The sequence below is a fragment of the Pan troglodytes genome, chromosome 19 (assembly GCF_028858775.2).
Source record: "Pan troglodytes isolate AG18354 chromosome 19, NHGRI_mPanTro3-v2.0_pri, whole genome shotgun sequence".
Taxonomy (NCBI): Eukaryota; Metazoa; Chordata; class Mammalia; order Primates; family Hominidae; genus Pan; species Pan troglodytes.
This window is the reverse complement of record NC_072417.2, coordinates 88,105,301-88,128,606: the sequence shown is the minus strand read 5'-3', so window position 1 is coordinate 88,128,606 and position 23,306 is coordinate 88,105,301. Positions and strand designations below refer to the sequence as shown.

The window sequence follows — 23,306 nt, the reverse complement described above, 5'->3', positions numbered from 1 at the left end:
CCTGGCCCTGCTCAGCATTTTCTAGACGGGACTAGGTAAGCGATGTCAGTTCCACATAAAGTCCTGAGGACAGTCCTGATTACCTGTGCTTGATCAAAATCATCTTTCCGGGGGAAACCACACTTGAAGCTCCCATGTTTCAAGCCAACTCTAGTGTGAATTAGTCTCTTAACGAGCTAGACTTACACAAACCAGTTAACAGATTCATTTCATTTTGTAGTCCTCGAGGGATTGTTCCTGCTCCACTGCACAGACGAAAGCAATCCACTGAGACCACGGTACTGCGGTAAAAGACTCTGGCCAGGTGCGGTGGCTCAAGCCTATAATCCCAACACTTCGGGAGGCCAAGGCAGGCAGATCACTTGAGGTCAGGAGTTTGAGACCAGCCTGACCAACATGGCGAAACCCCGTCTCTACTAAAACTACAAAAATTAGCCAGGCGTGGTGGCGGGTGCCTGTAATCCCAGCTACTCGGGAGGCTGAAGCAAGAGAATCGGTTGAACCCGGGAAGCGGAGGCTGCAGTGAGCCGAGATCGCGCCGCCACTGCACCGCAGCCTGGGCGACAGAGCCAGACTCCGTCTCAAAACAAAAAAAAGAAAAAAAGAAAAAAAATGTGGAGCTAGCCCCACAGGTTTAGGACCCTTGACTCCTCGTTAGATGCTTCCCAGTATTTCAGAGCATCCCTTTGTTGGGCCCCCGGAAGGTCGGTCCCCTACTAGTAACGTGGGGTGAACGGGGGTACGTCTGCCGTAAAGTGGGAGGCGGCTGATGGGGACAAAGGCTGGGTCCCGAAGAAGCGCAGGGTCAGAAAAGTGCCCCCCAAAGCCGTCCCTGCACCCGAACCCTAGGAAGGCCTCGCGCAACCGCAAGGCCATCGGCACTGGTTTACGACCTGGGCGGGGCGGCCCGGAGGCTCTATGCAAATCAGCCCGGCGGGCTCCGGAAGCAGCGCTCCCTCCAGTTCCGGCGCTTCCGGCCGAGCCCGCGCCCCCCCAGACCCCGAGAGCCCGCAGCTCCGGCCCGGCGGCGATGGCGCGGAGCGTGCGCGTGCTGGTGGACATGGACGGCGTCCTGGCCGACTTCGAGGCCGGCCTCCTGCGGGGCTTCCGCCGCCGCTTCCCTGAGGAGCCGCACGTGCCGCTGGAGCAGCGCCGCGGCTTCCTGGCCCGCGAGCAGTACCGCGCCCTGCGGCCTGACCTGGCGGTAGGGGGCGCGGGGTCCCCACCCGGGCAGGGCCCGCTCGCTCCGTTCCGGGGGTCTCCCCCTTCTCTGTGAAGGGCGCAGAGCTCTCACCCTGGAACCCGCGGGCAGCGCACCCTGGGGAGGAGCCTTTGGGCGCGTGCCCCTGACCGACGCCCCCTCCGCCCCTCTGAGCTCGGGCCCGGAGCCCCCAGGAGCCTCCCTGCGGGTCCTCGCGGGAACGGGAAGCCGGGACCCAGAACTCTTGTCTTTCAGGATAAAGTGGCCAGTGTGTACGAAGCCCCGGGCTTTTTCCTGGACCTGGAGCCCATCCCGGGAGCCTTGGACGCTGTGCGGGAGATGAACGACCTACCGGAGTAAGGAGAGAGGGGGGCGGGCGGAGTCCTGGGCGGGCTCCTGGCTCCCGGCGGTAACGGCGTCCTTCTCCGCAGCACGCAGGTCTTCATCTGCACCAGCCCCCTGCTGAAGTACCACCACTGTGTGGGTGAGAAGGTGTGGCTGCCCCGCCCCTACTCCGCACGTGGAGCTGCCTAAATCCTGATTTTAAAAAGAAACCACCAGAAACCCAGAAGGTGGGGGTGGGGGGCTCTCAAGGGCTTAGACGCAACTCCCTATCCCTGAATTCCGGCTTCCATCAGGCCCTACTCACAGACTGTGTCTTCTACACAGTACCGCTGGGTGGAGCAGCACCTGGGGCCCCAGTTCGTAGAACGAATTATCCTGACAAGGGACAAGACGGTGGTCTTGGGGGACCTGCTCATTGATGACAAGGACACAATTCGAGGTTGGACCCGTTATCCTTGGCAGCCTCCAGGCCTCTGGCCTGCCCGGATTAGGGAGAGGGAGTAGTAATACCCATGACAGATGGCAGCGCGCTGTCTTTCCTGTCCTAGGCCAGGAGGAGACCCCAAGCTGGGAGCACATCTTGTTCACCTGCTGCCACAATCGGCACCTGGTCCTGCCCCCGACAAGGAGACGGATGCTCTCCTGGAGTGACAACTGGAGGGAGATCTTAGATAGCAAGCGAGGAGCTGCGCAGCGGGAATGAGCGGGGATGCCGCGGGCAGCAGCCGGAGCTGAAGGAAGGGCAGGCCCACAGGGGCCACCGCAGAGCCGAGTCGGGGCGGCATCGTACTGGTGCCTCTGGCCCCGTGGAGTGGAGCAGGCAGATACCGTTAAGCGCTGTGCTACCGGGCCCCGGGCCCAGCCACCCGGTACCTCCCGAGAGGCTGTCCCTGGACCCTGGCTGGCATGGAAATACAGTGGGAAAACCAGTCGGGACCTTTAATAAAAGACCTTGGCTTTCTAGTCTTCTAGGACCCTTTATTTGGGAACATAAAGGGACAGGCTCCCTGAGCGGGTGCTGATGAACCCTTCCCTCCCCTCTGAGTCCAGTGGTCCCCTAATTTGCCCCATTTCCATGCCCACGTGGGTACCATTCTTGTAGCACCTGCCATTCCTGGGCCATCTAGGGGGGTCAGCCTTGAGGGGTACACGAGAGGCAAGGACCCCCATTTTCCCTGAGCTCCACCTTTCCATCGGATCCCACGCTCCGTTGACCAGGGGGCACCATGGACATGGAGCCACATCCTTTACGTTGCCGTCTCTTCCTGACTCCCTTGAGCAACACTCTCACTGCGTCCCTGATGCCCTCATGAGATACACTTCTGGGGTAGGGCTCCCCATCATTGAGTGACAGCAGAGGAGGGCTGAAGCTTTCAGCCGGGGCCATGGGGTGGCGAGTGGGGGAGGGCCGAAGCTTTCAGCCGGGGCCATGGGTGGTGAGTGGGGGAGGAGGGCCGAAGCTTTCAGTTGGGGCCATGGGGTGGCAAGGGGAGAAGATGCAGTTACCAGGGCTGGTGCCTCTATTCAGACGTATCATCACCTGCATGGCCTTGTGCTTGATGCCCGATGGCCACATTAAGTCCCTGAGCTGTCACTCAAGGGCAGGGACCACATCTTCATCTTGGAGTCATGGTGCCTAACAGCAGGGCTGGGTGGACAGTCAATGCTGGGCCACAGGTTATCCAGGTTGGCATCCACCAGGCCCAAATGCCCAGCTTGGAGAGCCCCTGGGGGAGGCATCCATCCTCCAGAGCCCTGGAGGGGGCACCACATCTTCCCAGGGTGAGATCCTTTCACCACGAGGCATCGCATTCCTATCCCTGAGAACTACTCCAGACACTTCTGTTAAGGGATAATCTCTGATTTCCTGCAGCGAAGGCAGCTCTCCTAAGCCTCAGGCCCAGCTCCTGAGAACACTGTCCTGCAGAGCTTCTGGGTCCAGGCACTTGGCCGCTTCTTACACCAGGGCCTGAGCCTGGTGGTGGTGGCACCAGATGTAGGGTTGAGAGTGCCAGCCTATGAACGCAGCTCCAGTTTGATCTTCTCCGTGTCTCCGGAGTCTGGCCTCCTCACTCCCAGTGGCGTTTCATCAGTGTAAATGCCCGTCCTGCTGAAAGAACCCGCCTTTCAGATGGCTGAAAAGGCACCAATGGGGCAGTATGTGCTCCCCCTGTTCCCTGCGTCCACATCAGGACCGTGTTCTCCAGCAGTAGGGGTGCCAGGGTCTCGCAGTCTCCATGGATCAGCGCTGCCGTGGGGCCACGCTCCTCGGCAGTGGGATACCCAGGGCAGAGTGAGCCTGCCGGCTGCGGGCCTCGGCCACCTGGCGGGGGGAGCAGAAGTCCTCCAGGAAGATCTGCGCCAGGTTCCGGAGCCTGGCGCTGGCCGAGAGGGAGAAGCGAAGCATGCACTGCACCACGGGCGTGGCGGTCAGCTCTGGGAGAAAGCTGCGGCCCGGCGGGCTCAGGTGCATGAGCGTGGTGATGGCAGACAGCACGGTCTCCTCGTTGGGGCTGGATAGGCAGTTGATGATGAGTGGGACACCTCCTGCGTGCAGGATGTGCTCCTTGTTGGCCCTGTCTGGGCACAGGTTGCACAGGCCTCCTGTGGGAGAGCAAGGAAGAGTCTGGATGCTGTAGCCCCGGGCCTCCTCCCACCTCCCCTGCCCGTGAGCCCCAGGTAGGGGCCCAGGCTGTTGAGAAGCTGGCCCCAGCACAAGGCATCCAAAGCCCATTCCGGCTCCTGCCTTCTCAAGGTTCCAGAAAGGCCTGCCCGCCTGCTCCAGCCTGCCACAGCCCACCCTTCCAGAAGTGGGCACAAATCCCTTTCCCTCTCAGTTCAGCAAGTTCAATGGCTGATATGCTTTTTTTTTTCCCCTTTCTTAAATGTAAAAACCTAAAACAAGGCCGGCCCAGGCACGGTGGTTCACGCCTGTAATCCCAGCACTTTGGAAGGCTGAAGTGAGTGGATCACCTGAGGTCAGGAGTCCGAGACCAGCCTGGCCAACATGGTCAAACTGTCTCTACTAAAAATACAAAAATTAGCCGGGTGTGGTGGCAGGTGCCTGTAATCCCAGCTACTTGTGAGGCTGAGGCAGGAGAATTGCTTGAACCTGGGACTCAGAGGTTGCAGTGAGCCGAGATTGCACCACTGCACTCCAGCCTGGGCAAGAGCTAGACTCTGTCTCAAAAATAAATAAATAAATAAATAAAAAACTAAAGCCCTGTAATGTATCATCACCTTAGAACAGTTTATAAAAGTTATAAAAATATAAGATGATGGTTTCATGGGTATATACTTATGCCAAAATTTATCAAATTGTACCCTTTAAATATGTACAGTTTATTATGTCCATCATATAGCAATAAAACTGTTAAAATACTAGAATGGGCTGGGCACAGTGGCTCACACTTGTAATTCCAGTGCTTTGGCAGGCCAAGGCAGGAGGATCCCTTGAGCCCAGGAATTCGAGACCAGCCTTGGCGACATGGCAAAACTCTGTCTCTACCAAAACACACACAATTAGCCAGGCATGATGGTACACGCCTGTAGTCTCAGCTACTTGAGAGGCTGAGGTGGGAGGACTGCTTGGGCCCACGAAGTGGAGCTGCAGTAAGCCATGATCGCACCACTGCACTCCAGCCTGGGCGACAGAGTGAGACCCTGTCTCAAAAACAAACAAATGGCTGGGAGCGGTGGCTCATGCCTATAATCCCAGCACTTTGGGAGGCCGAGGTGGGTGGATCACCCTGAGGTCAGGAGTTCCAGACCAGCCTGGCCAACATGGTGAAACCCCGTCTCTACTAAAAATACAAAAATTAGCTGGGCCTGTGGCACATGCTTGTAATCCCAGCTACTTGGGAGGCTGAGGCAGAATAGCTTGAACCCGGTAGGTAGAGGTTGCCGAGATGGCACCACTGCATTCCAGCCTGGGCAACAGAGCAAATACTACGTCTCAATGTTAGGCAGCTGACCTAACATTTGTTTTTCATTCTACAATTTGAAATATGTGAATATATGTAAGTATTTAGTAAAAATGGGATACTCTGCTTGCTGCTTGGTCAGTTTTCTGAGATGGGGTGGGGTCTCCCTATGTTGTCCAGTCTGGTCTTGAACTTCCGGCTTTAAGCCATCCTTCTGCCTCAGCCTCCCTGGGAGTTAAGACTGACTCCAGGCATGCACCACTGTGCATGGCTTACGCCAGCTTTTTTTTTTTTTTTTTTTTTGAGACAGTTTTGCCCTGTTGCCCAGGCTAGAGTGCAGTGGCGTGATCGCGGCTCACTGCAACCTCTGCCTCCCAGGTTCAAGTGATTCTCCTGCCTCAGCCTCCCAAGTAGCTGGGATAACCGGCATGTGCCACCATGCCCGGCTAAATTTTTGTATTTTTAGTAGAGACGGGGTTTCACCATGTTGGCCAGGCTGGTCTCGAACTCCTGACCTCAGGTGTTCCACCCGCCTCGGCCTCCCAAAGTGCTGGGATTACAGGCATGAGCCACTGTGCCCCGCCCAGCTTTTTTCATTTACCAATATATTGTGATTAGCGGGGCATGGTTGAGCACGCCTATAGTCCCAGCTACTAGGGAGGCTTAGGCAGGAGAGTCGCTTGAACCCAGGAGGCTGAGGTTGCAATGAGCTGAGATTGCGCCATTGCACTCCAGCCTGAGCAAACGAGTGAAACTCCATCTCAAAAAAACCCAAAAAACAACAACAATGTATTGTGAACATCTTTCCATGCCAATAAATTCACATTCATGGCTATGCAGTGATTGTAGATTAATGGTAAGGAGTGTACCATTTGACAGATATAGTGTAATTAAGAGATTAGAGCATTTTAATGTTATTTCCATGTCACCGTTACTAGGATTCTGGGGGAAAACAGAAAAGGCAACAGTGACAGATCAGTGGTTCTGGATCAAAGAACTCACGTGCTCAGGTAATGTGGCTGGAATCCCACTCCCATTCCCTCAAGTCAGGCCCCCTCAATGTAATGACCTCTTAGCCTTGGGGACAGATGCTACCTTGTTTTGGAGGTCACTCTGCTCAGCACTGGCTGCTCCCTGCGGGAAGATGACTTCCTGTGCATCCTGAGCTTCCTGTCATCACGGTACCCCTCCCTTTGGTTCCTGCTCAGTAGAGGAAGCCACCTCTCAGCTCATTTGCAAAACATGCCCAGTGTCCTGAGTGACCAATCAGTGAAGGCCACAGCTCTACCCACTTCCCCTGTTTTTCTGGAAACTAACAAAGAGAAGACTTACCTGAACCTGAAACCCAACTAAGACATCTTCCCCAGCCAGAGGGACAGGTGCCCATGGTGCCCCCGCCAAGGACCCTCCTCCACTGACTGGGGCAGGAGTCTGCCAAGGTTTCACTCTGCTGCCTGCTCCCAAGCAGCACCTGGGTCAGGCTGGTCCTGCTTTGAGGGAACCTTTTATTTTTTTGAGATGGAGTTTCACTCTTTCACCCAGGCTGGAGTGAAGTGGCGCGATCTCGGCTCACTGCAACCTCCGCCCCCCCAGGTTCAAGTGATTCTCTTGCCTCAGCCTCCCAAGTAGCTGGGATTACAGGTACATGCCACCACGCCTCGCTAATTTTTTTTTGTATTTTTAGTAGAGACAGGGTTTCGCCATGTTAGCCAGGCTGGTCTTAAACTCTTGACCTCAGGTGATCCACCCATCTTGGCCTCCCAAAGTGCTAGGATTACGGGCGTGAGCCACCGTGCCCAGCTGGGGGAACATTATTAAAGGATCCCACTGCATGTGGAGTAAATTCCAGACGTCCGTGTGCTCCTTACCCCTGAGCCGTCCTGTCTGTTCTTCCCTCTCCCTGGCACTCATTGCAGTCTCCAACCTCAGTCCATCTCTGAGACCTTTCAGCCCCCGGTTGTCACACGCTGACACCCTCTTGCTGGTAACAAGCCCTCCACTGCTCTCCTTGCAAGTGGCGTCTTCCTGGGATACCCGACTAGGCGCTCTACCATGTCAGGGCAGCCCTTCATCACCTGATCCTTTAAGCACTGACCCGGGGGGGAAAGGGTTCAAAGAACCGCAGATGGTCAGGGGGCTGGACAGTGTGGCTCCCTGACATCCTGCCCACCCTGGACTTCTGTAGTTCTTAGATCTGGGCTGCAGCTCACAGGCAGGACACATCTGAGGGAGGGAAGGAGCTCTTTGGTCTCTCTGGAGTCCTGAGAAAGAGTAGCAGCAGCAGAGGGCAAGCAGGCCCTGACTGAGCGCCTCTCCCCATGGGGCCCTTGGAGCCTCCCTTGCCAGTCCCACTTCAGCACTTGCTAAAGCACAGGGTGGCCCCTAGCGTGGCTGTGGCGTTCTGTAGACTGCCTTTTGTCCTTGCTTTGTCCCTTCCACCAGGAGCTATAAGGCAGGGCTCAAGTTCCTAGAACCGTGGACACTTCACTGAGCACGCACTGGACACATGACTGAACCCTAGAAACAAGTGCTAACATCACCCCCATTTCCATGGGAGAAGTCAAGGCTATGAGAGACTGAGTGAGCTGCCCAAAACGCTAAAGAGATGGGAGCCTTCTGCCCCTCGGCCCTCCCATGGGAAATGGCGCCCTCTGGAAGCAGTAAGGACAACAAATCCGGCCTTGGGCAGATGCCAGGCTCAGTCTGGAGCAGGGGCAGTGGAAGTGCTGTGGTCAGACTCTTCTGCTCAGACACACCCGCGGCATGTCTCCCGAGCTGACAGGGGAGCGGCCTTCCTGTGCACACTGGACTGCGGGTGGGGTGATGGGATTTCTCTCCATGTAAAGTGTGATAAGATGAAGCCTGAGTCACTGCCTGGCAGCTGAGTCATCACCACACCCAGGTGCGCCTGGGCAGGGCACTGCCACCCAGACTGCGGAAAACCAGAGGGTGGGGGCAGGAGGAGGCCTCAGGAGAGCCACCCTCTCCCTCCCTCCCCACACAGAGGCCTAGGAGTCTCCGAGGATGGACCGGGTGCCTGCCAGAGCTCACCAGCTGCTTGGACCCTCTCCGCAGTGGCAGGGAACTCCTGAAGCTCCTCTGCCTGGCGGGTAGTGTCCCTTAGAGATGAAGAAGGGGGTGAGGGCCAGAAAAGAAAAGGGCACAGAGTTTCAGGGCAGGAAGTCTGAGCTGGAGCAGAAAGATGAGCCAAGATGGCGCCAGAGGACCCACAAGAGGCCACAGCAACAGCTGCTTTGAGCTTCTCCCTGGGTCTACCTGTGTGAACCTGCCCTGAAGAACTGAGAAGGGCCATGGAAAAAGAGCAACGTGGAAACTGGGAGCTTCCTAGAATGCTTGGTAATAGCCAGATGGCTAAATTATGGTACATGCATATGATGAAACAGTATACAGTACTTTTTTTTTTGAGTATGAGCCTCGCTCTTGTCGCCCACACTGGTGTGCAGTGGCACGATCTCAGCTCACTGCAACCTCCGCCTCCCGGGTTCAAGCGATTTTCCTGCCTCAGCCTCCCAAGTAGCTGGGATTACAGGCATGCACCACCACGCCCAGCTAATTTTGTATTTTTAGTAGAGACGGGGGTTTCACCATGTTGGCCAGGCTAATCTCGAACTCCTGACCTCGTGCCTTGGCCTCCCAAAGTACTGGGATGACAGGCGTGAGCCACTGTGTCTGGCAATATTTACAGTTCTTAAAAATAATGTCTTCAGGCTGGGCGCGGCGGATCACAAAATTAGGAGATCAAGACCGTCCTGGCTAACACGGTGAAACTCCCTCTCTACTAAAAATACAAAAAATTAGCCAGGCACGGTGGTGAGCGCCTGTAGTCCCAGCTACTCGGGAGGCTGAGGCAGGAGAATGGCCTGAACCCGGGAGGTGGAGCTTGCAGTGAGCAGAGATCGCACTGCTGCACTCTAGCCTGGGCGACAGAGCGAAACTCGGTCTCAAAAAAAAAAAAAAGTCTTCAAAGGCCAGGTGTGGTGGCTCATGCCTGTCATCCCAGCACTTTGGGAGGCCGAGGCGGGTGGATCACAAGGTCAGGAGTTCAAGATCAGCCTAGCCAACATAGTGAAACCCCGTCTCTACTAAGTTAAAAAAAAAAAAAAAAAATTAGCTGGGCCTGATGGTGTGTCCCTGTAGTCCCAGCTACTTGGGAGGCTGAGGCAAGAGAATTGCTTGAACTCGGGAGGTGGAGGTTGCAGTGAGCTGAGATTGTGCCACTGCAATCCAGCTTGGGCGACAGAGTGAGACTTCACTTCAAAAAAAAAAAAAAAAAAAGTGTCCAAAGAATAATTCATGTTAGAAAATGCCTGTAATTTAAGATGAAGGAGGGAAGAAGGACACCAGATTGTACATACAATAAGATAGGCCCGCTAAGACGCCACCTCCTCTAAGAGCTTTCTGTGAGCACCTAACCTGCCCCCCCACCACGCCCCCCTCATCAGGCTTTGCTTCTTTCCTTCACACTTACTGACATTACAGTAGTTATTTGTCAAAATGTTTATTGGCTGTTGCTCCACTAAACTATAAACTCCGTGAGAATGGGGACTCTACCTTGTCTCATTCTCTATCAGCAGCCTCGCATTAGCAGGTGTTTAATAAATAGGAAAACGTTATCTCTACAGATATTCTTTTAAACATTAAAAAAGCCAGGGCCAGGCGCAGTGGCTCACTCCTGTAATCCCAGCACTTTGGGTGGTGAGGCAGGAGGATCACCTGAGGTCAGGAGTTCGAGACTAGCCTGGCCAACATGGTGAAACCCCGTCTCTACTAAAAATACAAAAAATTAGCTGGGCGTGGTGGCACACGCCCGTAGTCCCAGCTACTCGAGAAGCTGAGGCAGGAGAATCGCTTGAACCCAGGAGGCGGAGGTTGCGGTGAGCCGAGATTACTCCACTGCACTCCAGCCTGGGCAACAAGAGTGAAACCCCGTCAAAAATAATAATAATAATAATAATAATAATAATAATAATAATAATAATTTTAAAATATATTATTCTTTTTTGTTTTTGTTTTGAGACGGAGTTTTGCTCTGTCGCCCAGGCTGGAGTGCAGTGGCGCAATCTCGGCTCACTGCATCCTCCACCTCCGGGGTTCTCTGCCTCAGCCTCCCGAGTAGCTGGGATTACAGGCGCCCGTCAACATGCCCGACTAATTTCCTTTTGTATTTTTAGTAGAGATGGGGTTTCACCATCTTGGCCTGGCTTATCTTGAACTCCTGACCCTGTGATCCACCTGCCTCGCCCTCCCAAAGTGCTGGGATTACGTGAGCCACCACACCCGGCCAGATGTTATTCTTTTTTAAAAGCCGAATTTCACTGAGATAGGAGAATAACTCATCAAATGACACCATTAACACAGTAAAAAGGCAAAAGGAGAAAACATTCACTGACTATCCATCTGACAGAACCCTGGTATCCAGAACACATCAAGAACTCCTGCATATCAATAAAAGATGAACAACCCAATTTTGAAAATGAGCAAAAAGACTTAAACAAAGTCTTCTTTGCAAAAGGGCCAAAACATATGGAACTGTGCTCATTACGTATCAGAGAAGTAAAAATTATAACCACAAGAACATGCCACTACACACTCAACATAATAGAAAAATAAAAAACACTGCTGCTGCGTGCAGTGGCTCACACCTGTAATCCCGGCACTTTGGGAGGCCGAGGAGGGTGGATCACTTGAGGTCAGGAGTTCCAGACCAGCCTGGCCAACATGGCGAAAACCTGTCTCTACTAAAAATACAAAAATTAGCTAGGCATGGTGGCGTACACATGCAACCTCAGCTATTCCAGAGGCTGAGGTGGGAGAATTGCTTGAACCCAGGAGGCGGAGGTTGCAGCGAGATGAGATCGTGCCAACTGTGCTCCAGCGTAGGCGACAGAGTGAGACTCCATCTCAAAAACAAAAAAAAAAATGGCCAATACTAAGTGTTGGCAAGGAAGTGGAGCATATAGCATAACCTGGTGTAACTACGTGGAAAGTGATTTGGCAGCTTCTCATGACGTTAAACGCACATCTACCCTAGGACTGAGCAACTCCACTCCTAGGTGAGAGAAATGAGTACATATTTGTATGAACATGATCCTAACAGCTTCATTCATAAAGCTTCTAAACTAGAAACAACTCAATTCTCCGTCTACAGGCAGATGTATAAACAAATTGTGGCACATCCAAAGGAATGGATGATACTGCAATAATTTGGATGAATCTGAAAAACATAATGTTGAGTGAAAGAAATCAGATACGAGAGTAGATCCTGCATGGTTCTGTTTGTATGAAGTTCAAGAACAGGCAAAACAAATCCACAGGATAGAGGTGAGAATAGTGGTTGCCTTGGAGTGGGAGATACTGACCCAGCGTGGGTGTGAAGGGAGTTTCTACGTCTTGGTTTAGGAGCTGCTTACATGGATGTACACACAGCTCAATGAATTTCAAAATTCACCAAACTGGCACTTAAGATATGTGCATTTTATTCTGTTGATCATACTGCAATCTTTTTTTTTTTTTGAGACCGAGTCTCGCTCTGTCGCCCAGGCTGGAGTGCAGTGGTGTGATATCGGCTCACTGTAATCTCCGCCTCCCAGGTTCAAATGATTCTCCTGCCTCAGCCTCCCGAGTAGCTGGGACTACAGGTGCCCGCCACCACGCCCAGCTAATTTTTTGTATTTTTAGTAGAGATGGGGTTTCACCGTATTAGCCAGGATGGTCTTGATCTCCTGACCTCGTGATCCGCCTGCCTCGGCCTCCCAAAGTGCTGGGATTACAGGCGTGAGCCACCGTGCCCAGCCACCATACTGCAGTCTTAAAAATTGTTATAAAACAGAAAGGAGAACAAGTTCCGACTTCCTGATGAACATGCTCTGCACAAGACAGAGAAAACAAGCAGCAAGGGCAGGGCCTTCCAGACATCAGGACACACAGGAACTCTACACGAGAACCCTGGGGGAGGCAAAAGAGGAAACCCCACATGAAAGCAAGATGAGAAAGCCGGAGACTCAGGGAGGTCAGGTGGGTGACCTCAGCTCACACGCCATGTTGGGCACTGGTGCAGGGAGGGACAACCTGGACCATGAAGGGAAGGTTGAAGGATGGTCCCAGGGATTAAATGAGGTGATGCTGGCCGGGCGTGGGGGCTCATGCCTGTAATCCCAGCACTTTGGGAGGCCGAGGGTGGATCACCTGAGGTCAGGAGTTCAAGATCACCCTGGCCAACATGGCAAAACTCCATCTCTACTAAAAATACAAAAATTAGCTGGGCATGGTGGCACTCACCTGTAGTCCCAGCTACTTGGGAGGCTGAGGCAGGAGAATGGCTTGAACTTGGGAGGCAGAGGTTGCAATGAGCCCAGATCATGCCACTGCACTCCAGCCTGGTCAACAGGGCGAGACTCCATCTCAAAAACAAAACAAAACAAAACGAGGTGATGCTTCTGACAAGTGCTTAGCTGGCACCTGGCACCTGGTGGCTGGGCAGGCCCTCGGCAAGGGCAGCTCAAAATACAGCTACATCTGGGGACTCGCCCATGCTGAGCTGAAGCAGCCCAGGGTCAAAGTCTTCACAGCAGGCTGGGCGTGGTGGCTCACGCCTGTAATCCTAGCACTTTGAGAGGCCGAGGCAGGTGGATCACAAGGTCAGGAGATCGAGACCATCCTGGCTAACACGGTGAAACCCTGTCTCTACTAAAAAAAAAAAATACAAAAAAAATTAGCTGGGCGTGGTGGCGGGCACCTGCAGTCCCAGCTGCTGGGGAGGCTGAGGCAGGAGAATGGCGTGAACCTGGGAGGCGGAGCTTGCAGTGAGCCAAGATCACGCCACTGCACCCCAGCCTGGGTGACATAGTGAGACTCCGTCTCAAAAAAAAAAAAAACTGTATCACAGGGTATTTTCAGAAGTCTCACCTCCATTCTGGTCCCTTCTACCTTGTTCCCTGCCTCGTACTAACCCATTTCCTTATTACACTTTTGTGTCTTGCCAGCGTGAGTGCATACACAGAGGTGTGTTCATCTCCACCCTGCCTTCTCACACAAAGGGTAGCTTACTCTATGTACTGTCTGTCCTTCAGACTTGAAATTGAAAGAGCCATTTTCAAGACACTAAAGGAAAACCCAAGAACAAATAATCCCCTGTGAATATACATATACATATATATATATATATATATATATATATATATATTTTTTTTTTTTTTTTTTTGGAGACGAAGTCTCACTCTTGTCCCACCAGGCTGGAGTGTGATGGTGTGATCTTGGTTCACTGCAACCTCTGCCTCCCGGGTTCAAGCGATTCTCCTGCCACAGCCCCCCGAGTAGCTGAGATTACAGACGCCTGCCACCATGCCCGGCTAATTTTTTGTTATTTTTAGTAGAGACGAGTTTGCACCATCTTGGCCAGGCTGATCTAGAGCTCCTGACCTCAAGTGATCCACCTGCCTCGGCCTCCCAAAGTGCTGGGATTACAGGCATGAGCCACCCTGCCTGGCCTCTTCCTTTGTTCTTTGTCTCTACCGCACCTTGCTGTCTCTGCCACATCCCTGAGTGAGTTCTGGTGGGAAGTAATTTCTGCTGCGACTGGTAGTGCCCACAGTCCAGGGCCACAGTGTACCAGTGTCATAGAGGAACTGCCACTGGGGCTGGGTGCGGTGGCTCATGCCTGTAATCCTAGCACTTTGGGAGGCTGGGGTCAGAGGATCACTTGAGCCCAGGAGTTTGAGGCCAGAACAAGGGACTAGAGTCTGAGCCTGGTGCCAGCTGGGTTCCTGGGGCACAGAATTTGGATCCTGGATGAACTGGTGAAGTCCTGGCTCCAGTTATCACTAACAGCGGGAGCCCCAGGCAGTGGACTTGCCCTCACTTGGTGGTGGGGGTTCCTGATATGTAAAAAGGGGTTAGAACCATCTGCCTTGCCGTTCATGACCGATTCAGAGGCCTTGTGGACAGGGCTGGTTCAGGTGGGCGTGTGGCGAGCACATGGTGTGCACTGGGCGGGCATCCAGGAGAGGCAGCTTTTATCCCAACAGCACCCAAACAGGAGCCCTGGACCCTGGGCAGAAAAGGCAGCCAGAAGCACAGGAAAGGATCAATAAACTAGTTCTACAATTGCTCTAAATGGGCAAATCCACAAGAAGCCACAAAAGAGGCCAGAGACTTGAAAACCCGTGCGTGTTCTCCGCGGTTGCTGTAGCCGGATCCTTCCTCATGGCTGTGGCGGTGCCGACGGCGGGCAACTGAGAGGAAGCCACAGGAGAAAGAGATCGCCACACAGAGACGACGGTGAGTGAGGCCAGGCCCCTGTTGGCGAGTGGTTGCTGCCACTGTAGTTCCACTGCCACCGCTGATGGGAACACTTGAGGCCAGACTGAAGCCCTGGCTGACATGGAGAGAGAGCAGGGGCTTCTCTAGGGGCCTGCAGGCCCCCAAGCATGGAAATAAAGGAAAATCTTGAGTCCCTTCATGAAATTCCAGGCACCTAGCTAGCCCTGAGAAGCAAATGAGCAACTTGATAAGCAAGAAGGTAATAGTTAGCTTAAAACAATAGCCAAGGAAGTCAGAATCAGGGGATGTCTGGTTTCCCCATAGAAACTAAAGGTAACCTTTTTTTTTTTTTTTTTTTTTTTGAGACAGTCTTGCTTTGTCGCCCATGCTGGAGTGCAGTGGCATGATCTTGGCTCACTGTAACCTCTGCCTGCCTCCTGGGTTCAAGCAATTCTCCTGCCTCAGCTTCCAGAGTAGCTGGGATTACAGGCTCCTGCCACCACACCCAGCTAGATTTTGTATTTTTAGTAGAGACGGGGTTTCACGATGTTGGCCAGGCTGGTCTTGAACTCCTGAGCTCAAGTGATCCACCCGCCTCAGCCTCCCAAAGTGCTGGGATTACAGGTGTGAGCCACCACGCCCGGCCTAAAGATAACATCTTAATATCTGTCCTTGAGTTGCTTTTCAGAAATCTGGACCCTCAACAAACAGTTCCCCTGGCACTGAGACCTCAGATAAGGGGAACTGAAAACTACACTCTGACCACTCTTTAGACTTCCTGAGGGGCCTGGAGGACATGCCCACAGGTTATAGCTAACATTCTTTTTTGCTGATGCCAAATTTGTAGACAAAGCTTCACCTCCTTAACCACTCACAAATCAGAAAATCTTTGAAGCCACCTATGATCTGTGCCCCATTCCCTTGGAGACATCCTGCCTTCTTAGGCCAAACCAATATATAGCCTCCCGGTGTTGATTTAAAACTTTGTCTGTAACCTCTGCCTCCTGCCTTTGAACACCCTTACCCATAAGCCATCTGGGAATTTGGGTCTTAAGCATGAGCTGCCGGATTCTTCTTGCTTGTCGCCCCACAATAAAGGCCTCACTTTTGGCTGGGCACAGTGGCTCACGCCTGTAATCCCAGCACTTTGGGAGGCCGAGGCGGGCGGATCACCTGAGGTGAGGAGTTCGAGATCAGCCTGGCCAACATGTCAAAACCCCATCTCTACTAAACATACAAAAATTAGCTGGGTGTGGTGGTGGGTGCTTGTAATCCCAGCTACTCAGGAGGCTGAGGCAGGAGAATTGCTTGAACCAGGTAGGCGGAAGTTGCAGTGAGACGAGATTGCACCATTGCACTCCAACCTGGGCAACGGAGTGAGACTCTGTCTCAAAAAAAACAAAAACAAAAACAAAAACAAAGCCTCACTTTCTCACTGCAATTCTTGTCAGTAATTGGCTTTAGTGTGCAGGGTGAGCGAATCCATTTGTTTGGATAGCATCCAGCTTCCAGCCCTCAGAGAGGAGGCAGAAGTGCTGGGCCAAAGAGCAGACCTCACTCAGAGCTGCCACAGCAAAGCCAGCGTGGAAGGGTACCTGTGAGTGTGGTGGCTGCAGGGACAGACGGAAGGAAGCCTGCATTCTCATCCTGGCCTGCGACAGCCAGACGAGGGGCAGCTGTCTGCACTGCAGCTTCCTTATTGATAAAATGAGCAATTTGGAGTAAACTCCTTTCTCACTTTCGCTCCACAATCCTAGGAATTGGAACTCCTCTAAGGGCAGGAAAAGGGCCAAGGGACTAGCTTGTAGACTCTGACTGCTTTGGGTTTAAGTCTCAGGTCTGCTACTCTTTACTTATTTATTTTGAGACGGAGTTTCACTCTTGTTGCCCAGGCTGGAGTGCAATGGCGTGATCTTGGCTCACCTCAACCTCCACCTCCTGGGTTCAAGCAATTCTCCTGCCTCAGCCTCCTGAGTAGCTGGGATTACAGGCACGTGCCACCGCACCCAGCTAATTGTATTTTTAGTAGAGATGGGGTTTCTCCATGTTGGTCAGGCTGGTCTCGAACTCCCGACCTCCGGTGATCTGACCACTTCGGCCTCCCAAAGTGCTGGGATTACAAGCGTCAGCCACCATGCCTGGCCTAGGTCTGGTACTCTTTAAACCTTTGGCCAGCCCACGGAACCTCCCTAAGCCTCAGAGTCCTGATTGGAAAGAAGGCAGTGTAAGCACATCTACTTTAGTACTATGTCCAATGCACAAGATGCAAGCGCCTGGCATGCAGTGGGTGCTCCCCAAGTGTGAGCTAATGCCATCCGTGATGGGGGCACAACAGCACCGGGCCTGCAGCCAGGCTCTCCCCACCTGACATTGCCTGGGCACCCTCTGGGAGGCTGAGGATCGGTGTTCCTGTCATTCCGTGATGTTTTTCCAGAAGGTAAGAATTCCTGGAGTAGATGAGTGATTCCTTTGATAGGACGTTATCCCATCCCGCACCTCACCTCTCTGGGACAAGGGGCGACAGCTCACCCTCAAAGGGTTTTGGCTATTTGTCTTTGGATGGCAACCAAGGGAATCCTATCTATGGCTGCAGACACTAACCCTAAAAGAGCACTGTGGTGTTTCATTTAATTCCCTCAACTGATGTGAAGCAGCTACTGGCACTGTCCCCATCTGACAGATGGAGGAGAGAGAGCCCACACCCAGATGCCTGCCTGACCCCAAGGCCCAGCTCTCATCCAACTCACTGTGCTGCCTGCCAACAAGCATATACTTGTTTTGTTTGTTTTTGTAGGGACAGGGTTTTGCTATGTTGCCCAGGCTGCTCTTGACCTCCTGGGGGCTCAAGCGATCCTCTTGCTTCAGCCTCCCAGAATGCTGGGATTACAGGTATGAACCACCCTGCTCAACCAAGCAGACAATGGTTTTGGTTCCTTTTTTTTTTTTTTTGGAGACAGAGTCTCGCTCTGTCACCCAGGCTGGAGTGCAGTGGCGTGATCTTGGCTCACTGCAACCTCTGTCTCCTGGTTCAAGCAACTCTTCTGCCTCAGTCTCCGAGTAGCTGGGACTACAGGTGTGTGCCACCACACCCAACTAATTTTTGTATTTTTAGTAGAGACGGGGTTTTGCCATGTTGGCCAGGCTGGTCTCGAACTCCTGACCTCAAGTGATCCACCCCCCTCGGCCTCCCAAATGGGATTACAGGTGTGAGCCACCACACCCAGCTTGGTTTTGGTTCTGCGAGCCACAGCCATGGGCAATCTGACCCAGCTCTCCACTCTGCCAGTCCTTCCAGAACCAACCCTGCTCAGGGGTGTTGCACCAAGTCATGGCCAGGACTCCACACCTATTAAGTGAAGATCTCCTGCCTTTTCTTCCCCTTCTTTCCTCCTCCCTAGGCCAAAAGGCCTAAGCACTCAAACCATGCAGACAGAAGTAAGGCTGGCTCTGGCTCAGGGAGATCACAATCTCAGGGCTGCCACATCGGATAAAAGACTCAAAGCTCCAAGGCGCAGCACAGAGCCTTCTCCAGAAACAGCAGAGTTAAGTGCCTGTCGGGGATCCCCAAGCAGAGACACTAAGAGAAAGGGAAACGACGGCAGTAAGAAAATACGCGGGGGCTCTCCTTCTCAGTCATGCATAATAAATACAAGAGAAATTTCGAGAAATTTCATTTGCAGAGGGTCCCACGAAGGGATTCGACGCTGAGAAAGCTACTGTGCTTGGGGCGGGGGGTCTTGCTGTGGCAGAAGAAGGAAGAGAAAAAAAGGAGGAAAAAAAATGGTTGGGAAAAGTAAAGCTGGTGATAATGATCCTAACAATTCTAAAATACCTGCACAGAGACACAGATGCACAGACACACTTCTGCTCCCACAACTGCCTGCGAGGCAGGCAAGGCAGGAGAGGAAACCACGCTCGGAGAAGGGACGGGACTCAGCTTCTAGGAATCAGCTGAGAAGTGGAGACGCTGGGACCGCGGACTCCAGGACCCGGGCTCAGTCACCCACGCCGGGAAGCTGCCCAGGATGGCAAGAACCCAGCCCAGGCCCACGCCGCCCCCATAGCTCAGTGGACCCGGACCTCAGGGTGCCCCTGTCCTGGGAAAGTTGCTTCCTGACCCTGAGGAAACGCCAGCAGGAAAGACTCCACTTGGTAAACACTTTTGGTGGGGACTGCTCTGTGACTTCCGCAGATTTTTCTCCAGGGTCAGCAGCTTGATTTGGAGGAGCTCTATCGCCCCCTGGTGGAGATTTAGCCACATGCTTCTGCAGGGGCCACCGTCACCATTCAGACTGCAGCAGCCGTGGGGGGCAGAGGCACGAAAAGGGACGGGACGGAGGACGTTTTAGACACCAACTTTTTAGAATATTTGTTTGGCATAATAATCTTCTAGAGGAGCTGGCATCACTCGGGGACCTGGGCAACTAGGGCTCCTGCCCTGGCTTGGCTTTAGCAGGCCCCACTCTGGTCCTCTGTGGGGCAGTAAGTCCAGGGAGCTCACCCAAAGCCCACAGCCGTCCTTCCCCTGCACCTGGAGCTCCAGGCCCTAAACCTGCTCCCACGGCCGCATGGGCCTCTCTCTTGGATCCTGACTCCCAGGAGTGAATGCCACTGTTGGTGTGTGCACTTCCAAACCCAGGGAGTGGCCAAGGGGCAGCTGTCTGTGGGGGTGTGAATGTGTACACACATGTGCTGGAGCCCCCTCATGGAGAGAAGACCCTCATTTGTAGTCTGGCCCCAGGAATCTCCTCTCCTCTTTAGAGGAGACCTGGATGGTGTTTGAAAAATTTGAATCACACTTATCATAATGTATTTCTGCCGGGCGCGGTGGCTCACGCCTGTAATCCCAGCACTTTGGGAGGCCGAGGCAGGCGGATCACGAGGTCAGGAGACTGAGCCCATCCTGGCTAACACGGTGAAACCCGGTCTCTACTAAAAGTACAAAAAATTAGCCGGGCCTGGTGGGGGGGCGCCTGTAATCCCAGCTACTTGGGAGGCTGAGGCAGGAGAATGGCGTGAACCCGGGAGGCGGAGCTTGCAGTGAGCCAAGATCGCGCCACTGCACTCCAGCCTGGGCGACAGAGCAAGACTCCATCTCAAAAAAAAATAAATAAATAAAAAGTATTTTTAAAAATGTGTTAGTTGGGCCAGGTGTGGTGGCTCACGACTGTAACCCCAGCACTTTGGGAGGCTGAGGCGGGCGGATCACCTGAGGTCAGGAGTTTGAGACCAGCCTGGCCACCATGGTGAAACCCCGTCTCTACTAAAAACACAAAAATTAGCCGGGCGTGGTGGCAGGCGCCTATAATCCCATACCCGGGAGGCTGAAGCAGGAGAACTGTCTGAACCCAGGAGGCAGAGGTTGCAGTGAGCTGAGATTGCACCACCGCATTCCAGCCTGGGCGACAGAGCAAGACTCCATCTCAAAAAATAAAATGAAATGAAATAAAATAAAATAAAATAAAAAATGTGTTATTTGATCCTATCAAGACATTCAACCCAATTTCTGGATTATAGGAAATAAAGGGGATAAAGAAACCACAAAGAGGCAATGAGACAAACCGGAAGGGGGAACATTTGCATTCCTGGTTGGGGCCTTCAAGAATCAGTGTTATGAAATGAGGGTCTGTTTAGGGTTACAAGGGATTTATTTCTTGGGGCCAGGAGTTCGAGACCAGTCTGGGCAACACAGTGAGATCCTGTCACAACAAAAAATTAAAAAAAAAAAAAAATTAGCTGGGCATGGTGGTGCACACCTGTAGTCACAGCTACTCGGGAGGCTAAGGCAGGAAGACTGCTTGAGCCCAGGAGTTCAAGTTTATGGTGAGCTATGATCACACCACTGCACTCCAGCTTAAGTGACAGAGTGAGACCCTATCTCAAAAAAAAAAAAAAAAAAGAAGAAAAGAAAAAGAGAATAAAAAGAGAGATTTAAGATAATTTATGTAGTGACTTCCTTCCAATGGGTATAATACGTAAAGAGGGGAAAGAAAGAGTAATTTTACAGTGGAGAAGCCTGACAAGACTTCAGCCAGGTGACTACGCGCGTGTTGGCCAGGCTGCAGTGCAGTGGCCATTCACAGGTGCAATCGTGCAATCACACACACTACAGCCTCAAATTCCTGGGCTCAAGCGATCCTCCTGAGTATCTGGGACTACAGGTGGGCACTGTGCATTGCTTGAAAAAGGAATTTTTGTTTGTTCTCAAAATTTTGTTTGCTTCAAACTATTTCCCACGGCCTAGATCTAAGCTCCTGCAAGCTCTGGTGCCACTGAACTCTCTAAATTCTTTTTGTGCCATTCTCCACTTCACTGCAACGATCCTCCCACATCAGCCTTCCGTCTGGCTCCTTCCTGTTTTAAGGCCTTTGCCCATGCTGTGTCCCAGCTAAAATGCCTTTCTCATGATGGCCAAAACTGAAGTAACCCCCACCTTCCACTGCTGTCTCTCATCACCCCATTTACTTCCTTCTGAGCATCATCTTTTTTGTTTGCTAACCACCTGTCCCCCCTAATAGAATGTAAGCTCCTGAGGGGCAAAGACCTTTCCCTAAGCTGTTCACCATACTCCAGCATTTAGAGCAGTAGCTTGCATATACGGCACATGCGCAATAAATATCTACCCAGTGAATAACTCAATAGGTCTTAAGATCATAACAACGACAAAAGCCATAAGTTACAGACTGCAAGCCATCTCTGCTTCTCTTGATATGAAAACACTAAATATGAGTTATTTTTGTTTTTGAGACAGATTCTCGTTTTGTCACCCAGGCTGGAGTACAGTGGCCCAATCCCAGCTCACTGCAGCCTTGACCTCCCAGGCTTAAGCAATCCTCCCACCTCAGCCTCCTGAGTAGCTGGGACACCACGCCAGACTAATTTTTTTTTTTTTTTTTTTTAAAGCAGAGATGGGGTTTTGTCATGTTGCCCAGGCTGGTCTTGAACTCCAGAACTCAAGTGATCTCCCTGCTTCGGCCTCCCAAAGTGCTGAGATTAAAGGTGTGAGCCACCTCACCGGCCTGAAATTGCTTTTTTTTTGAGACAGAGTCTCGCTGTTGCCCAGGCTGGGGTGCGGTGGTGCCATCTTGGCTCACTACAACCTCTGCCTACCGGGTTCAAGCGATTCTCCTGCCTCAGCCTCCCAAGTAGCTGGGATTACAGGCGCCCACCACCATGCCCGGCTAATTTTTGTATTTTTAGTTAGAGATGGGGTTTCACCATGTTGGCCAGGCTGATCTTGAACTCCTGACCTCAGGTGATCCGCCCACCTCAGCCTCCCAAAGTGCTGGTGCTGGTATTACAGGTGTGTGCCACCGCGCCCGGCTACAAAACTGCTCTTTTTAAAACATATTTTTTTGAGACATGGTCTCACTCTGTCGCCCAGGCTGGAGTGCAGTAGCACAATCTCAGCTCACTTCGGCCTCTGCCTCCCAGACTCAAGCAATACCTCCTGCTTCAGCCTCCAGAGTAGCTGGGCCTACAGGTGCACACCACTGTGTGCGGCTTTTTTTTTTTTTTTTTTGAGACGGGGTCTCACTCTTGTCCCCGAGGCTGTGGTGCAGTGGCACGATCTCAGCTCACTGCAACATTCGCCTCCTGGGTTCAAGCTTCTCCTGCCTCAGGCTCGCTAGTAGCTGGGATTACAGGCACTCGCCACCACGTCTAGCTAATTTTTGTACGAGACGGGGTTTCGCCATGTGGGCCAGGCTGGTCTCGAACTCTTGACCTCAGGTGATCCGCCCGCCTTAGCTTCCCAAACTGCTGGGATTACAGGTGTGAGCCACCACGCCCGGCCCCAAGGACTCACTTCTAATTCACTTATCTCACCCTGGCCCATTTAGGCATCTAGGGAACGGGCCCCGCCCTTACCAATAGCAAACTCCACCAGGGTCTCATTCTCCTCCGACAGCGAATCGAGAAATAAATCCAGGACCTGCAGCTGCCGCAGATACTCGTAGTTGCTGGGGTCATAAGCGAAGTTGGCGAGGTTGGCGAGGACTTGCTCCTTGGCGTCTGCAACGGGAAAGCGGCACTGAAGCCAGGTCCGGGCGGCGGTCACAGCGGACCCTGCCACCTGATCCCACCGTGGCTCTCACCTTGGCTTTGGGTCTCCTGGAATTCCGTGACCAGCGCCTGCAGGTATCCCAGCCGCCCGACGTGGGGGTCCACCTTCGGCTTCTGGGCCATGGCCGCGGTGACGGAGGACCCCCAGGGACGGGCGGGAGGGTGGGAAAGGTGCAGGGGGAAAGCCGAGCGAGACCCTCACCCGCTCTCCACCTGTCTGGAGAGGGAAGAGGGGGTCGGCAAATGGGTTTCTTTCCTGGGTTCAGATTCTGCAGTAATTTGCAGCTGGAAATGGGATATGGGAGATGGGACGGGGTCTCAGAATCCTGTAGGAGTTGCGTTTGAAAATCGAAATTGGGGCGCGGGAGGGAACCGTCTACGGGTTGGGGCTCGCGGAGGGGCACTGGCGCACCGTCCCCGGCTCGGTTCCGGGCTCCCGGCGGAAGCCGCGCTGTCCCTATCCCCGAAGGGGCGGGACGAGGCAGGCGAGGGGC

At 53.0% G+C, this 23,306-nt stretch overlaps 2 protein-coding genes across 7 annotated transcripts; one reads left to right on the top strand and one right to left on the bottom strand.

Annotated features, from left to right (window-relative positions):
* Nucleotides 1–780: 780 nt before the first annotated feature.
* NT5C (5', 3'-nucleotidase, cytosolic) lies at nucleotides 781–2,509 on the top strand. Its single transcript, XM_001139013.7, has 5 exons — nucleotides 781–1,204; nucleotides 1,457–1,557; nucleotides 1,633–1,693; nucleotides 1,871–1,985; nucleotides 2,095–2,509. The coding sequence occupies exons 1-5, from the start codon at nucleotides 1,031–1,033 to the stop codon at nucleotides 2,247–2,249; spliced, it is 606 nt and encodes a 201-aa protein (XP_001139013.3). The 5' UTR covers nucleotides 781–1,030; the 3' UTR covers nucleotides 2,250–2,509.
* ARMC7 (armadillo repeat containing 7) lies at nucleotides 2,504–23,306 on the bottom strand. Of its 6 annotated transcripts, XM_016932919.3 has the most exons (4): nucleotides 22,845–23,265; nucleotides 22,618–22,761; nucleotides 18,738–18,742; nucleotides 18,337–18,484 (listed from the first exon to the last, which is right to left on the bottom strand). In XM_016932919.3, the coding sequence occupies exons 1-4, from the start codon at nucleotides 22,933–22,935 to the stop codon at nucleotides 18,419–18,421; spliced, it is 306 nt and encodes a 101-aa protein (XP_016788408.1). In that variant the 5' UTR covers nucleotides 22,936–23,265; the 3' UTR covers nucleotides 18,337–18,418. The 6 variants fall into 6 exon arrangements, with proteins under 6 accessions (XP_016788404.1, XP_016788407.1, XP_063655317.1 ...); XM_016932915.4 differs by lacking the exons at nucleotides 18,337–18,484; nucleotides 18,738–18,742 and adding an exon at nucleotides 2,504–4,150 and having other exon boundaries at nucleotides 22,845–23,306; XM_016932918.4 differs by lacking the exons at nucleotides 18,337–18,484; nucleotides 18,738–18,742 and adding an exon at nucleotides 2,515–4,150 and having other exon boundaries at nucleotides 22,682–22,761; nucleotides 22,845–23,065.

Bases quoted from the DNA above. Each gene is read 5' to 3' on its own strand.
- NT5C (XM_001139013.7), top strand. From the start codon at position 1,031: ATGGCGCGGAGCGTGCGCGTGCTGGTGGACATGGACGGCGTCCTGGCC. The intron at 1,205-1,456 runs GTAGGGGGCGCG...CTTGTCTTTCAG, and splicing joins CCCTGCGGCCTGACCTGGCG to GATAAAGTGGCCAGTGTGTA. The intron at 1,694-1,870 runs GTGTGGCTGCCC...TCTTCTACACAG, and splicing joins ACCACTGTGTGGGTGAGAAG to TACCGCTGGGTGGAGCAGCA.
- ARMC7 (XM_016932915.4), bottom strand. From the start codon at position 22,935: ATGGCCCAGAAGCCGAAGGTGGACCCCCACGTCGGGCGGCTGGGATAC. The intron at 22,762-22,844 runs GTGAGAGCCACG...TTCCCGTTGCAG, and splicing joins CCAGGAGACCCAAAGCCAAG to ACGCCAAGGAGCAAGTCCTC. The intron at 4,151-22,617 runs GTAAGGGCGGGG...GCTCTCCCACAG, and splicing joins CCTGGTGGAGTTTGCTATTG to GAGGCCTGTGCAACCTGTGC.